The sequence below is a fragment of the Budorcas taxicolor genome, chromosome 11 (genome assembly GCF_023091745.1).
Source record: "Budorcas taxicolor isolate Tak-1 chromosome 11, Takin1.1, whole genome shotgun sequence".
NCBI classification, from domain to species: Eukaryota; Metazoa; Chordata; class Mammalia; order Artiodactyla; family Bovidae; genus Budorcas; species Budorcas taxicolor.
The window spans coordinates 39,040,272-39,056,179 of NC_068920.1; the positions used below are offsets into that span (position 1 = coordinate 39,040,272).

At 40.1% G+C, this 15,908-nt stretch overlaps 1 protein-coding gene across 1 annotated transcript in view; it reads right to left on the reverse strand.

Moving 5' to 3' along the window:
• CD2AP (CD2 associated protein) overlaps positions 1-15,908 on the reverse strand; it is an 85,233-nt gene that overhangs the window by 45,697 nt on the left and 23,628 nt on the right. Inside the window, exon 2 of the mRNA XM_052649357.1 lies at positions 11,009-11,169. Coding sequence (XP_052505317.1) covers positions 11,009-11,169 — 161 coding nt within the window. The remainder of the gene's footprint in view (positions 1-11,008; positions 11,170-15,908) is intronic.

Here is a 15,908-nt window from a genome sequence, read left to right on the forward strand (position 1 = left end):
GCTCTGAAACATCTTCTGTGGACATACTCATTTATTTTTTAAAGCACTAAAGTAAAAACCGTATTACTAACAGATCTTAGAATAACCTGTAGCACCTCCACGGTATAAGTATAGTGCTCACAGGAAAGCTGCTTCAAAGCTCGAACATTAGCATCTCCTACCACAAATACTCTCGGGCTAATACTCAAGTCCAACTAATAAAAATAATTTCTTTTCACCTCCTTTATATCTTATTACATTGGTATTTCTCTGGTTCCTCCGTACTGCCCCGTGTTTCAACACTGGTCAAACTTTCAAGTGTACCTTGAATAGTAATGCTCCTCCCACTGCCCTGCCCAACCTCCTCTGACTCACTCTCAGTGAATCAGACCATGGCCTCTACCATACCCGACACTCCTCAGTGAACAGAGTCCACTAACGCTTAGTAAATGCATACAACTAGTCAGCTGCACTATTAGCTACTCTCATGGTTATCTTAACCTTCATAAAAAGTGAAAATTGCTCAGTCATGTCCAACTCTTTGTGACCCCACGAACTATACAGTCCATGGAATTCTCCAGGCCAGAATCCTGGACAGGGTAGCCACTGTTCCCTTCTCCAGGGGATATTCCCAACCCAGGGATAGAACTCAGGTCTCCTGCATTGCAGGTGGATTCTTTACCAGCTGAGCCACTAGGAAGCCCTAACCTTCAGAAGAAAGGTATAACTTAAAGGGTATCAAATATGCTTACTACCTTTTTACTGAACACTAATCTACTCTTATGTTAAAGGTAACTAATATTACATTTTTCTGAACACTAGCTTTATAACCACAGCTTAAGGGAAAAACAGCTATTCCAACACCACTTCTAAAAGGAGAAACATCTATATTGTGCGAGTTTTTAGACTGTTAAAAACATGCATTATAATCTCTATTAAAATGCATCACCATCTAGATTATCTTGTGGAAAGATGGAATACATACACTTTTCCCTACTTCTGTCACTAACCACAGTTTAAATTCGGAACATTACATAGACATAGAACACAGAATAAAGAAGAAAATTTGATAGCATCAAATATTAATGAGAACATTAAAGAAAAACACTCATTACACCACTGGTAGGAGTTTAAATTAGCATATTTATTTAGTGAGAAATCTGACAGTTGATGCAGCAAATTCTTAGCTATGCACATAATCTACAAATGAACAGTGTTCATTGCAGCACTGTTTTTAATAGCTAAAAATTAGAATATAGATAAATATTCATAAAATATGCTAAAGACATTAAATGGAACACTATATGGCTATTACAAATTGAATCCTAAAGGAAATGAACCCTGAATAATCACGGGAAGGACCGATGCTAAAGCTGAGGTTTCACTATTTTGACCACATGATGTGAAGAGCCAACTCATTGGAAAAGACCCTGATACTGGGAAAGACTGAAGGCAAAAGGAGGTGACAGAGAATGAGGTGGTTAGACAGCATCACCAATTCAATGGACATGCATCTGAGCAAACTCCAGGAGACAGTAACAGTGTGCTGTAATCCATGAGGTGGCAAAGAACTCGACACAACTTAGCGACTGAACAACAAAGGAACTTCTGGCATATGTGCTGCTGCTGCTGCTACTGCTAAGTCGCTTCAGTCGTGTCCGACTCTGTGCGACCCCACAGACGGCAGCCCACCAGGCTCCGCTGTCCCTGGGATTCTCCAGGCAAGAACACTGGAGTGGGTTGCCATTTCTTCCTCCAATGCATGAATGAAAGTGAAAAGTGAAAGTGAAGTCACTGAGTCATGTCCAACTCTCAGCGACCCCATGGACTGCAGTCTACCAGGCTCCTCCGTCCATGGGATCTTCCAGGCAAGAGTACTAGAGTAAGGTGCCATTGCCTTCTCCGTATTTATGCACAGGTAAATACATATAAAACTGTGTTAGAAGGATACACACAGCTTCAGAACACGGGCAACTGGGAGAAAGAGAAATGAGAAGAGGGTAATAAGAAAAAAACTCAGTGTTATATGTCATGTTCTCTTTATTATAAAGTTAACGCTCTGAAGCAGAAAATAACAGTGACAACACTCTTACATTAAGTTCACAGATTCTTGTCCTACAGTTTTTGTAAAATATTTTCTAAATCATATATACAGATGAACTAACATTGCAAAGAGACACTGAAAACAGACATGTTAGCCACACACAAAAAATTTACAGTATCTATCATGTTTCATAACAGGCTACAAACATGATGTGACCTTTCTATCCATCTTCCAGCCCTATTTAAATGCTGCTTTTCAGTACAGTTATTCAAAACAACAGCAGCATGAGTTTTCTGCAGGAAGCCTCACTGTACCGTCGACACCACAGTTCTGTGTTTACAAAGCACCATACTACTGTCCCACTGAAAGCTTATTTTCCAGTAGACAAAAAAATTACAATTTTTCCCTGAAACTTCTAATGCGCATCTGAAATGATAAAGCCAACTACCTTACAGAACTGTGGACTCTACACTGTTGTTCATTACCTGTGGTTAACTTTTAGATAAAAATTCTGCTTTCAGCCTCTTCAATAAATGGGGTTGGGAAAACTGGACAAGTACATGTAACAAATGAAATTAGAACACTTCCTAACACCATACACAAAGATAAACTCAAAATGGATTAAAGACCTAAACATAAGACCAGAAACTATAAAACTCAGAGGAAAACATAGGCAGAACAGTCGATGACATAAATTAAAGCAAGATCCTCTATGACCCACCTCCTAGAGTAACAGAAATAAAAACAAAAGTAAACAAGTGGGACCTGATTAAACTTAAAAGCTTTCGCACAGCAAAGGAAACTATAAGCAAGGTAAAAAGACAGCCCTCAGAATGGGAGAATATAATAGCAAACGAAACAACTGACAAAGGACTGGCTTCCAAAATATACAAGCAAATCATACAACTCAATACCAGAGAAACAAACAACACACCGAAAACATGGGGAAAAGACCTAAACAGACATTTCTCCAAAGAAGGCATACAGACGGCTAACACACACAGGAAAAGATGCTCTACACTGCTCATTATTAGAGAAACACAAATCAAAACTACTATGAGATATATCACCTCACACCAGTCAGAATGGCCATCATCAAAAAGTCTACAAACAATAAATGCTGGAGAGGGTGTGGAGAAAAAGGAATGCTCTTACACTGTTACTGGAAATGTAAACTGATACTGCCACTATGGAGGACAGTATAGAGATTCCTTAAAAAACTAGGAATCAATTCATCATATGACCCAGCAATCCCACTCCTAGGCATATGCCCTGAGGAAACGAAAACTGAAAAAGACACAGGTACCCCACTATTGACTGAAGCACTACTTACAATAGCTCTAACACGGAAGCAGCCTAGATGCCCATCAACAGACGAATGGATAGAGAAGTTATGGTACATATACACAATGGAATATTACTCAGCCATCAAAGGAGCACATTTGAGTCAGTTCTAATGAGGTGGATGAACCTAGAATCTATTATACAGAGTGAAGTGAGTCAGAAAGAGAAAGATAAATATTGTATTCTAATGTATATATATGGAATCTAGAAAAATGGTACTGAAGAATTTATTTACAGGGCAGTTAAGTGAAGAAGACCTAAAGAGCGACCTAAAGAGCCTCTTGATGAAACAGAAAGAGGAGAGTGAAAAAGTTGGCTTAAAGCTCAACATTCAGAAAACTAAGATCATGGCATCCAGTCCCATCACCTCATGGCAAATAGATGGGGAAACAGTGGAAACAATGGCTGACTTTTATTTTTCTGAGCTCCAAAATCACTACAGATGGTGACTGCAGAAATGAAATTAAAAGATGCTTACTCCTTGGAAGAAAAGTTATGACCAACCTAAATAGCATATTAAAAAGCAAAGACGTTACTTTGCCAACAAAGGTCCGTCTAGTCAAGGCTATGGTTTTTCCAGTGGTCATGGATGGATGTGAGAGTTGGACTATAAACAAAGCTGAGCGCCAAAGAATTGATGCTTTTGAACTGTGGTGTTGGTGAAGACTCTTGAGAGTCCCTTGGGCTGCAAGGAGATCCAACCAGTTCATTCTAAAGGAGATCAGTCCTGGGTGTTCATTGGAAGGACTGATGTTGAAGCTGAAACTCCAATATTTTGGCCACCTGATGCGAAGAGTTGACTCATTTGAAAAGACCCTGATGCTGGGAAAAATTGAGGGCAGGAAGAGAAGGGGATGACAGAGGATGAGATGGTTGGATGGCATCAACGGACATGGGTTTGGGTGGACTCTAGGAGTTGGTGATTGACAGGGAGGCCTGGCGTGGTGTGGTTCATGGGGTCGCAAAGAGTTGGACATGACTGAGCAACTGAACTGAACTGAACTGAATGAAGAAACAGACATAGAGAACAGACTCATGGACATGGGGTGGGGGGAGAAGGTGAGATGTATGGAAAGAATAACATGGAAACTTACATTACCATATGTAAAATAGATAGTCAATGGGAATTTGCTGTATGGCTCAGGAAACTCAAACAAAGGCTCTGTATTAATCCAGAGGGGTGGGATGGGGAGGGAGATGGGAGGGAGGTTCAAACAGGAGGTGATATATGCTGCGTGGGTGCAGGAAGGCCTAGAGGAGCTATTCCACGTTCAAGGTCAGGAGGGGCAGCGGTGAGGAGATACCTCTGGTCCAAGTTAAGGAGCAGCGGCTGCGCTTTGCTGGAGCAGCCATGAAGAGATACCCCACATCCAAGGTAAGAGAAACCCAAGTAAGACAGTAGGTGTTACAAGTGGGCATCAGAGGGCAGACACACTGAAACCATAATCACAGAAAACTAGTCAATCTAATCACAAAAAGACCACACCCTTGTCTAACTCAATGAAACTAAGCCATGCCCGAGGGGCCACCCAAGATGGGCGGGTCATGGTGGAGAGGTCTGACAGAATGTAGTCCACTGGAGAAAGGAATGGCAAACCACTTCAGTATTCTTGCCTTGAGAAGCCCATGAACAGTATGAAAAGGCAAAATGATACTAAAAGAGGAACTCCCCAGGTCAGTAGATGCCCAATATGCTACTGGAGGTCAGTGGAGAAATAACTCCAGAAAGAAAGAAGGGATGGAGCCAAAGCAAAAACAATACCCAACTGTGGATGGGACTGGTGATAGAACCAAGGTCCGATGCTGTAAAGAGCAATATTGCATAGGAACCTGGAATGTCAGGTCCATGAATCAAGGCAAATTGGAAGTGGTCAAACAGGAGATGGCAAGAGTGAATCAGCGAACTAAAATGGACTGGAATGGGTAAATTTAATTCAGAGGACCATTATATCTACTACTGCAGGCAGGAATCCCTTAAAAGAAATGAAGTAGCCATCATGGTCAACGAAAGAGTCCGAAATGCAGTACCTGGATGCAGTCTCAAAAATGACAGAATGATCTCTCTTCGTCTCCAAGGCAAACCATTCAATATCACAGTAATCCAAGTCTATGCCCCAACCAGTAACACTGAAGAAGCTGAAGTTGAACGGTTCTTTGAAGACCTACAAGACCTTTTAGAACTAACACCCAAAAAAGATGTCCTTTTCATTACAGGGGACTGGAATGTAAAAACAGGAAGTCAAGAAACACCTGGAGTAACAGGCAAATTTGGCCTTGGAATGTGGAATGAAGCAGGGCAAAGACTAATAGAGTTTTGCCAAGAAAATGCACTGGTCATAGCAAACACCCTCTTCCAACAACACAAGAGAAGACTCTACACATAGACATCACCAGATGGTCAACACCAAAATCAGATTGATTATATTCTTTGCAGCCAAAGATGGAGAAGCTCTATACAGTCAACAAAAACAAGACCAGGAGCTGACTGTGGCTCAGATCATGAACTCCTTATTGCCAAATTCAGACTGAAATACAAGAAAGTAGGGAAAACCACTAGACCATTCAGGTATGACCTAAATCAAATCCCTTATGATTATACAGTGGAAGTGAGAAATAGATTTAAGGGACTAGATCTGATAGATAGAGTGCCTGATGAACTATAGAATGAGGTTCGTGACATTGTACAGAAGACAGGGATCAAGACCATCCCCATGGAAAAGAAATGCAAAAAAGCAAAATGGCTGTCTGGGGAGGCCTTGCAAATAGCTGTGAAAAGAACAGAAGCGAAAAGCAAAGGAGAAAAGGAAAGATATTCCCATCTGAATGCAGAGTTCCAAAGAATAGCAAGAAGAGATAAGAAAGCCTTCCTCGGTGATCAATGCAAAGAAATAGAGGAAAACAAGAGAATGGGAAAGACTAGAGATCTCTTCAAGAAAATTAGAGATACCAAGGGAACATTTCGTGCAAAGATGGGCTCGATAAAGGACAGAAATGGTCTGGACCTAACAGAAGCAGAAGATATTAAGAAGAGGTGGCAAGAATACACAGAAGAAAAAAGATCTGTACAAAAAAGATCTTCAACCAAGATAATCACGATGGTATGATTGCTCACCTAGAGCCAGACATCCTGGAATGTGAAGTCAAGTGGGCCTTAGAAAACATCACTACAAAGTTAGCAGAGGTGATGGAATTCCAGTGGAGCTATTTCAAATCCTGAAAGATGATACTGTGAAAGTGCTGCACTCAATATGCCAGCAAATTTGGAAAACTCAGCAGTGGCCACAAGACTGGAAAAGGACAGTTTTCATTCCAATCCCAAAGAAAGGCAATGCCAAAGAATGCTCAAACTACTGCACAATTGAACTCATATCACACGCTAGTAAAGTAATGCTCAAAATTCTCCAAGCCAGGCTTCAGCAATACATGAACCATGAACTTCCAGATGTTCAAGTTGGTTTTAGAACAGGCAGAGGACCCAGAGATCAAATTGCCAACATCCACTGGATCATGGAAAAAGCAACAGAGTTCTAGAAAAACATCTATTTCTGCTTTATTGACTATGACAAAGCCTTTGTGTGGAATAAACTGTGGAAAATTCTGAAAGAGATGGGAATACCCGACCACCTAACCTGCCTCTTCAGAAACCTATATGCAGGTCAGGAAGCAACAGTTAGAACTGGACATGGAACCACAGACTAGTTCCAAATAGGAAAAGGAGTATGTCAAAGCTGTATATTGTCATCACGCTTATTTAACTTCTATGCAGAGTATATCTTGAGAAACGCTGGGCTGGAAGGAGCACAAGCTGGAATCAAGATTGCCGGGAGAAATATCAGTAAACTCAGATATGCAGATGACACCACCCTTATGGCAGAAAGTGAAGAGGAACTAAAAAGCCTCTTGATGAAAGTGAAAGAGGAGAGCGAAAAAGTTGGCTTAACGCTCAACATTCAGAAAACGAAGATCATAGCATCCGGTCCCATCATTTCACGGGAAATAGATGGGGAAACAGTAGAAACAGTGTCAGACTTTATATTTTGGGGCTCCAAAATCACTGCAGATGGTGACTGCAGCCGTGAATTTAAAAGACACTTACTCCTTGGAAGAAAAGTTATGACCAACGTAGATAGCACACTGAAAAGCAGAGACATTACTTTGCCAATAAAGGTCCGTCTAGTCAAGGCTATGGATTCTCCTGTGGTCATGTATGGATGTGAGAGTTGGACTGTGAAGAAAGCTGAGCACAGAAGAACTGATGCTTTTGAACTGTGGTGTTGGAGAAGACTCTTGAGGGTCCCTTGGACTGCAAGGAGATCCAACCAGTCCATTCTGAAGGAGATCAACCCTGGGATTTCTTTGGAAGGAATGATGCTAAAGCTGAAACTCCAGTCCTTTGGCCACCTCATGCGAAGAGTTGACTCACTGGCAAAAGACTCTGATGCTGGGAGGGATTGGGGGCAGGAGGAGAAGGGGACGACAGAGGATGAGATGACTGGATGGCATCACGGACTCGATGGACGTCAGTTTGAGTGAACTCTGGGAGTTAGTGATGGACAGGGAGGCCTGGCGTGCTGTGGTTCATGGGGCCGCAGAGTCGGACACGACTGAGCGACTGAACTGAACTGAACTGATGGCTGATTCATGTTGAGGTTTGACAGAAAACAACAAAATTCTATAAAGCAATTATCCTTTAATAAAAAATAAATTAATCATAAATAAATATATGGCTAAAAGAAAATTTTTAAAAATTCTGTTTTGTAATAATTTTATGTTTACAGTAAAGTTGACAAGGTACTGCCCACAGTTCCCATATATCTCCCATATATATGCCACATTGATACCTGGCCTAACTGTATTATACTTGTCAAAACTAAGAAATTAACACTAGTACATGACTACTAGCAGAACCACTGACTTATACAGATTTCACAGGTTTCCCCTAACATCCTGTTTCTGCTCCAGCAGCCAATCCGGGACACCACAATGCATGTGTCACTATGGTCCTCAGTCTCTTTTCAACATCAGTCTCTCAGGCCTTCCTTGTTTTTTAATGACCTTTAAATTTTTGAAAAGTACTGATCAGATAGTTGTAAATGTTCCTTAACTTGGGTCAGTCTGATTTTTTTTCTCACAAATGGACTGCAGTGATAGGTTTGGGAGAAGAATAAATACCAGAGGCTCAGTAGATACATGGTATCAGCATAATTTATTACTGATGATGTTAGCCTTGATGTTAGCCTACTGGTAAAGGCAGTATTTGCTGAATTTCTCCACTGTAAAGTTGCCATTTTTCTCTTTCATCTATTCTTTAGTCCAACCTACACTTGAAGGATACTTGGGGGTGGGGACAGTATTTACAAATATTATTTGGAATAATTCTGTAAGATTTATCCTTTCTATTCCATTACTTACATAACAATCTATTTATATCAGCATTCATTTATTTAGACTCGTGCATTATCTATCTGCTCTTCAAACACTAGGTTATTTTGATGTTCAACCAGCTTTCCAGTTGGCACCTATGTTGCCTTGACATGGCCCATCATTTTGTTTTTTTCCAAATTCTTACTGTTGGCACTACTAGCTGCTCCAGGCTCATCCTGTGAACACCGTGTTGCAGCCACAGGATCAGCCATAGGATCACTCCTCCCAGGAGCCTCCTTTTACTGGAAAATGATATTCTGAAACCAAGATCTGAGCACCGAGCGTACTCACTGGTACTAGTGTGTCACTGCTTCCAGGCCCTCAGTGGAAGAAATGAGGACTATATATATGCCTGTGTACTGACCGGCGTATAAACATACACATATAGAATTATTTCTGTATGTATCTGTATATATTTTAAATTAAACATGAGTTCATGCTAATGTCTCCCAACTCTAATCCACCCTGTGGTTCATTTTAATCCCAGATTAAGCTTCCCTCCATCTCCAAGCAAACACAAACAGCATCCTCTACTAGCAGGCAGTTCATTAAATCCAAGTTCTACAATTAGCTGAACTGTAACAGGACAGGAAAATATATGTTAAGATGGGAGTCCCATGACAGGTCATCTCCACTACTGTGACCACATGTCAGCACAGGGACTACCTATCAGCACACAATTCAAAAGAGAACCATAGTAATACTTCTGACTAAGTTCCTTTTTTTTTAAACCACTGTTGTATTACTTCAATATATTTTTCCTGAAAAGCCACTTTCCCCACTCACCCCCAAAAAAAGAGAGAGAGAGATGAGAGGCCAATGTTGCAGCTTACTATAGACAGACTAGACTAAAGACAGGCCACTTTAAAAGGAAGAAAACAAAACCATTATGTGATTTTCCTTGTATCATTCTACCAACAAAGGCAGATTTAATTTGACTGTGTTTAAATGCAGTTATTCTACTTCAATTTTGACAGCATCTACTTTATACTCCATTTTAGATTAGAAGAAAGTCAATTTGTAAAGTAAAAAATAAACAAAAGAGCTCAATTTCTACTACAGCTTTTCTCAGGTCTTTCGAGAGGTAAAATGTAGTTAGTTCACCTTCTCTAAAATCAATTAACAAAGTATGTGTTCATACTTAGTAAAACCGCAGCTGAGCAAATATTTACGAAGCATTCACACTGCACAGACATTCTAACAACTACTCTGTAAGTTGGACAAACCAAATGAGATAGACTCGAGCCTTCCCAGAAGAGCTCACAGCTACAAATTCATGAGAAGAGGGATGTGGCTGAATGTAAGAAAACTAATCTAGAAAATAAAGACAACTATAGCAGTGTCAGTTGCTCAGTCGTGTCCAACTCTTTGAATCCTATGATCTGCCCATGGAATTCTCTAGGCAAGAATATGGCGTGGGTTGCCATTCCCTTCTCCAGGGGATCTTCCCAACCCAGGAATTGAACCGGGATCTCCTGCATTGCAGGCAGATTCTTTACTGTCTGAGCTACCAAGGAAGCTCTGGGTTAAGACTATTATAAATGGTGTGTAAATACACAGATATCTTTTACTTCTTTTTTCCTCCTCTAAACTTCTGAGAACATTTTTAGTTTGTAATATATTTAAAAATTTTGATTGTTTTCTGGCAGAAGTGACTAGAACATTATTTAAAAAGGAATGACTGCTGCAATGCTAAAACTTAAAAATAAGAATACAAGATTCTCAAAGGGGTTAGAAAAGTAACAAAACCCAGTAAGTGTTTTTACTCACACTTGAGTAAAGAGGCAACTATCTCAGATTTCAGTTCAGATTCTGTTTTATTAGCTAACCAACCTTGGGTAAACACCATTTAACCTCTCAACCTACATGTCATTGATTTAAAATGGGGCTATCATCTGCCCTACTTCCTCCACAAGACGTTTAGGATTAAATGGAAATGTAGATAGCAAAACTCTTTGCAAATTACAAAGTGCTACCTAAATTACAGGTAGACAGGTGTACACACACACACACACACACACACACACACAGTTTTATAATCCCCCAGGACACCAGGCAACAATAACATTCATTACAATGATACCTGAGTCTCCAGTTATTTTAATTCCTCAGATGAAAAATTTACCTAAAATATTTTTGTGTTAAAAATATGTGTCTGCATTTCTTCAAGATTAAATCCTACGGAGCAACAGCAAGGAATTAACCGAGAATGCTTACCTTAACAAAATTATCAGGAAACATTCCTCTCCTCCCGTTCAGTTCCCCTTCCAGCCATCCTTCCTCCTGCAGCTTCCTCACGTTCCTGATGACTTCCCCAACTCGGATCGTTAACTCATCATCATGGATAGCATCGTAGTCATACTCCACAATATAGTCAACTAAAAAAAAAGAAACAAACATCTAAAAAACTTAACTCATGAAACACTACTAACCATATTAATAAACTTAAAACTAAGGAACCTATTTAGCAATGATTAATACAACAAAGATACCATCAAGGCTTACCTCAGTTTTTAATATTTGGCTATATCCGCAAATTTCTTTTTGCCTAACTATAATGCACAGTACCAGTGTTAAGGAGAAACCTCAACACAATGTACAATTTATCTCGTCAGTTATTCTGTCAATCAGCTATACATCCTTTGTGACAAACTCTAAGGTGGTCCCCACGATACCCATCTCTTGATATTCATGCCCTTGTGTAATCCTCTCTCCTTCAGTGTGAATGTGATCTATGACTGACTTCTAATCAACAGAATATGACAAAGATGATGGATTGTATGTGACGACATAAGGCTGTAATATCCCCTTGCTAGGAAACTCTGTAACTTCCTGGCTTTGAAGTCGCAAGTTGTTTTGTTGTGCTGGCCTATGGAGAGGGCCACGTGCAAGTAACTGAGGAAGTCTCTGGATGAGAGCCCACAAACAACTGAGGCCCTCAGTCCAACTGCCCACAGGGAGCTGAATAATGCCAGCAGCCTCGTAAGCCTGGAAGCAGATCCTTCCCCAGCTGAGAAGCCGGCCATGAGCAATACACTGATTGCAGCCCTGCAGAGGACGCAGCCATGCCCGGACTGAAGAAACCACAAAAACCGTTGAGATAAAAAATGTGTATTATTTTTATCTGCTAAGTTTGTGGCGATATTTTTCACAGAAGCGTAGAAAATGAATACACCCTGAAATGAAAGCTGTTAAGGATTTTAAGGTTATAGGACAGCATATAAGCATACTATTAACATTTTAACTAGTTATACCACCATTACCTTTTCTTCCTCCTATAAGAACGATTAAGAAAAAAGAACACATATACACAACTACACCAAAAAAGGAAAAAAAAAAAGGAAAGGGAGTATAGGCAGACACTGTTGGCTACCAAACAAACAGCCATTCCCACACCGACTCCGACTCCTCCTTCCTTTCTCACTGAACCCTGATTTTGTTCAGGTATTCTGGAACCCTGTACTTTTACAAGTGAAGCTTCTCTCAGACTCAGAGGGTTAAACCCAGAGGGTTAAACTATTGTAGATCAGTACTTCTCAAATACTAACGTACAATCAGGTCATCTTGTTGACTTTGGGAATCTTGCTTAAGCACAGACTGAGTAGGTCCCAGGACACCTAACATTTCTGGTCAAGGAGACAAAGGTCTGAAGAGAACTGATTTATAGCAGGTGCTCCCTAGGTGGCTTAGTGGTAAAGGATCCACCTGCCAATGCAGGAGATGCAGGGACACAGGGGATGCAGGTTCAATCCCTGGGTCAGGAAGATTCCCGGGAGAAGGAAATAGCAATCCACTCCAGTATTCTTCCCTGGGAAATCCCAATGACAGAGGAGCCTGGTGGGCTAAAGTCCACTGGGTTGCAAAGTATCAGACACGACTGAGCATGCACACAGATCACACACATATTTATGGTAATCTCATTCATATTCTCTATCACACACACACACACACACACACACACACACACACACACAGACTGGTTTTCAAATACAGGTATGATGGATCGATTCAGACCAATACAATGTAAGTAGGGGTTCTTGAAAGGTTTTATTTGACCTTATAAACAAAACACAAGGAAAGAGTGTTCTCCTACAGACTTTGGATATTCTTCATTGAAAATGTAATGGCCAAAACTGCTACAACTGGATTAGACAAGAAAAACAGCAGATAAGCTTAGAATACAAGAAAGGAAAGATGAAAATGGCTTGGATCTTTACTAGATTGATCCAACTGCTAAGCTAACCAGCCCTATAACTTTTAGATTTCTTGTTACAGAAGCAGTTTTTTTCCTTAACTTTTAAGTAAATTCTAGATGAGATTTGTATTTGCAGCTGAAAACATACCAATCTGAGAAGGGAATTAGCAAGAAACTTTAGATTCCTGAAAATGGATCCATAAATGATAAAGCCAGAGCTCAGAAAACTTAAGGAAACTATAACTGAGACATCAAACTGCTCTGTAAAACCCCAGAAAGGCCAGAAATTAAGAAAACGAGCGCTCATGGGAAAAACAGAACTGAAAATAGGGAAATTAACATCTCATGGAAGAGCTGAGACCCATTATTAACCACAACAGTTCTGAGACAACAATGGTACACAGGCAGGTTATTTTTCTTCAAAGGTAAAATACTAACGGGTCAATCTCAGAAACACACACACACACGCACACACGCACACACACACACACACACACTAGTCTGGGGGAACTAGTAAAGCTACTATGGATGAGTGATGGTTTTCTAGAAAAATGACTTCTGATAACCCAGAATTTAGAGGTCTCCAGAGCAATGGGTGGTTTCCAACCTACTAACTCTAAAATAAAATTTAAAAGTCATATCCATATAAAGAGTTCCCAGTCGGCTTTTTGCTTTTCATTTATTCATAAATATGAATAGTAGATAACAGTTAACCATGAAAGATGATGATAAATTGAAAAACTACTCCTGGATGAAGCACACAGCAACCTCTCCCCTTCCAGAATGATTCAGTACTAAAGTCATTAGGTATAGAAAAGCATAGTAGGGGGAAGGGAGACCAAGGAGGCGAAGGAGTCTGAGAAGGTGTGAGAAGACAGGGATCAGCAAGAGTAGAGAAGGTATCCAAAGCTAGGGCAGGGGTGGCAGCGACACCATCAGAGCCAAATAGGGTGAGAAGGGTGTCCGTCTGTGGCGGTTCCCCAAGCGCAGCCTATCACAACTTGAAGGTAGGGTGAGGAAGGTGTCCAAGCAGAGGCGACATGATATGGTATGCCAGGTCCCAATCACAGTGGTGAGGGCATCCAAGCTGATAGGTAGCTTGGTGAGGAATATCAGAAGCCACACTGTATTGGGGGTAGGGCCAGATCACCATGCAGAGGAAAGGTAACCTAGACGGAGGGTGGAGGTCACCTAGAACGAGGTCGAACAGCCCATGCCAGAGAAGATGGTGTCCATATAAGGGTGGGGAATGACTGGTTACCTCTAGGAGAGTTCATCAAATAAATTAAGGACAATGGAAGCCAAGTTTCTCTATGAAAGGAAGAGAGTTACAAACATAATGGGAAAAGACTTCACTTAACCCTATGATACTAAATGGGAATGAGAAGTATCACCATGAACTCATGGTTTTCAATACATAGACATTCACATACACATAAAACACAAATGTACCACACAGGCATACAAGCTCTATCCACTGAAAGAGCCTGAAACCACAACCTCTCTATGAGCAAACCTAATACTGAGATCTTATAAAAACCACTTTCTACTGAAACAAACCAGGAATCCTTGGGAAGATATGCAATTCTAGGGCTTAGGCAGGAAAAGCACAAGATAAACCTGGAACGTGGTGTTATGCCAGAAAGCAAGGAAGTTCTCAAAGAAAGATAAGCTGATGTCCAAGGACACGGAGAAGTAGTATCAGAACAGATCCTACTGGCCAAGTCAAGACAATCTGAGCGTCAAAATAAATGATGAAAAAACTAAAATAAAGTAAATGATAGTGTAACAATATACCCCACTGAATAAAGCAAAAAAAAACCATGAGTCCACACATATACAAATAAATGTTTATTTCTTACATTTTATAACTGAACTGTGATTAAGTAAAAGATCCTGATCTGTAGAAAACACTAAAATATTCAGGAGAAAAGCATCAGTCAGGAAAAAACTCATTGTATTGGACTTTAAACATTTCTACAACTTAATGTCTAAAAATTTTAAAAGATTTAAACTACAAATTTTTACCCTCAAGAGATGTAATAAAGTTCCTAAAATCAGAACAGAATGTTATTTAAAAAAAGAAATATGAAAAGAAAAAGCATTTGGCAATATATCTTCCAACAAGTCGTGTTAATTTTTTTTTGCAAAGGTAGAGACAAAACCAAGAAAATTTTATCAAAACAGGTAGAGAGACATAAAGAAAACATAAAAGAACAGACAAGACACAGATAATCAATTCAACACCCAAATAACGGTTCTAGGGAAAAAAAGAGAAAACAGAGAATAGGTAATGAAATAATAGAAGAAAATATTCCAAAGCTATATGAAACAAATCTTCAAATTGAAAGGGGTCTGTGAGAGTCCAGTACAACAGAAAAATTAAAAAGTAACTTCTTGGGAGTGGGGGGCGGTGAACTCAGAGATTGGGACTGACATATACACACTACTGATACTATATACGAAATAGATAACTAACGAAAACCTACTGTGTAGCTCAGGGAACCCTACTCAATGCTCTCTGCTATGTTGTGTTTAGTTGCTCAGTCATGTCCGACTCTTTGCAAACCCATGGACTGTAGCCCACCAGGTTCCTCTGTCCGTGGAATTCTCCAAGCAAGAATACTGCAGTGGGTTGCCATGCCCTCCTTCAGGGGATCTTCCCAACCCAGGGATCGACCCAATGCTCTATGGTAACATAAACAGAAGGAAATCCAAAAAAAGAGATGTGTATGCATACACATACAGCTGATTCATTTTGCTATACGGTAGACACTAACACAACATTGTGAAGTAACTATATTCCAATTAAAAATTAATTTTAAAAACATATCCTAGAAATTTCTCTGAGAAGAAATAAAAGGTTCATATACAAAAGAATGAAAATCATATTCATTAGGAGACTTCTCACTGGCAACACCA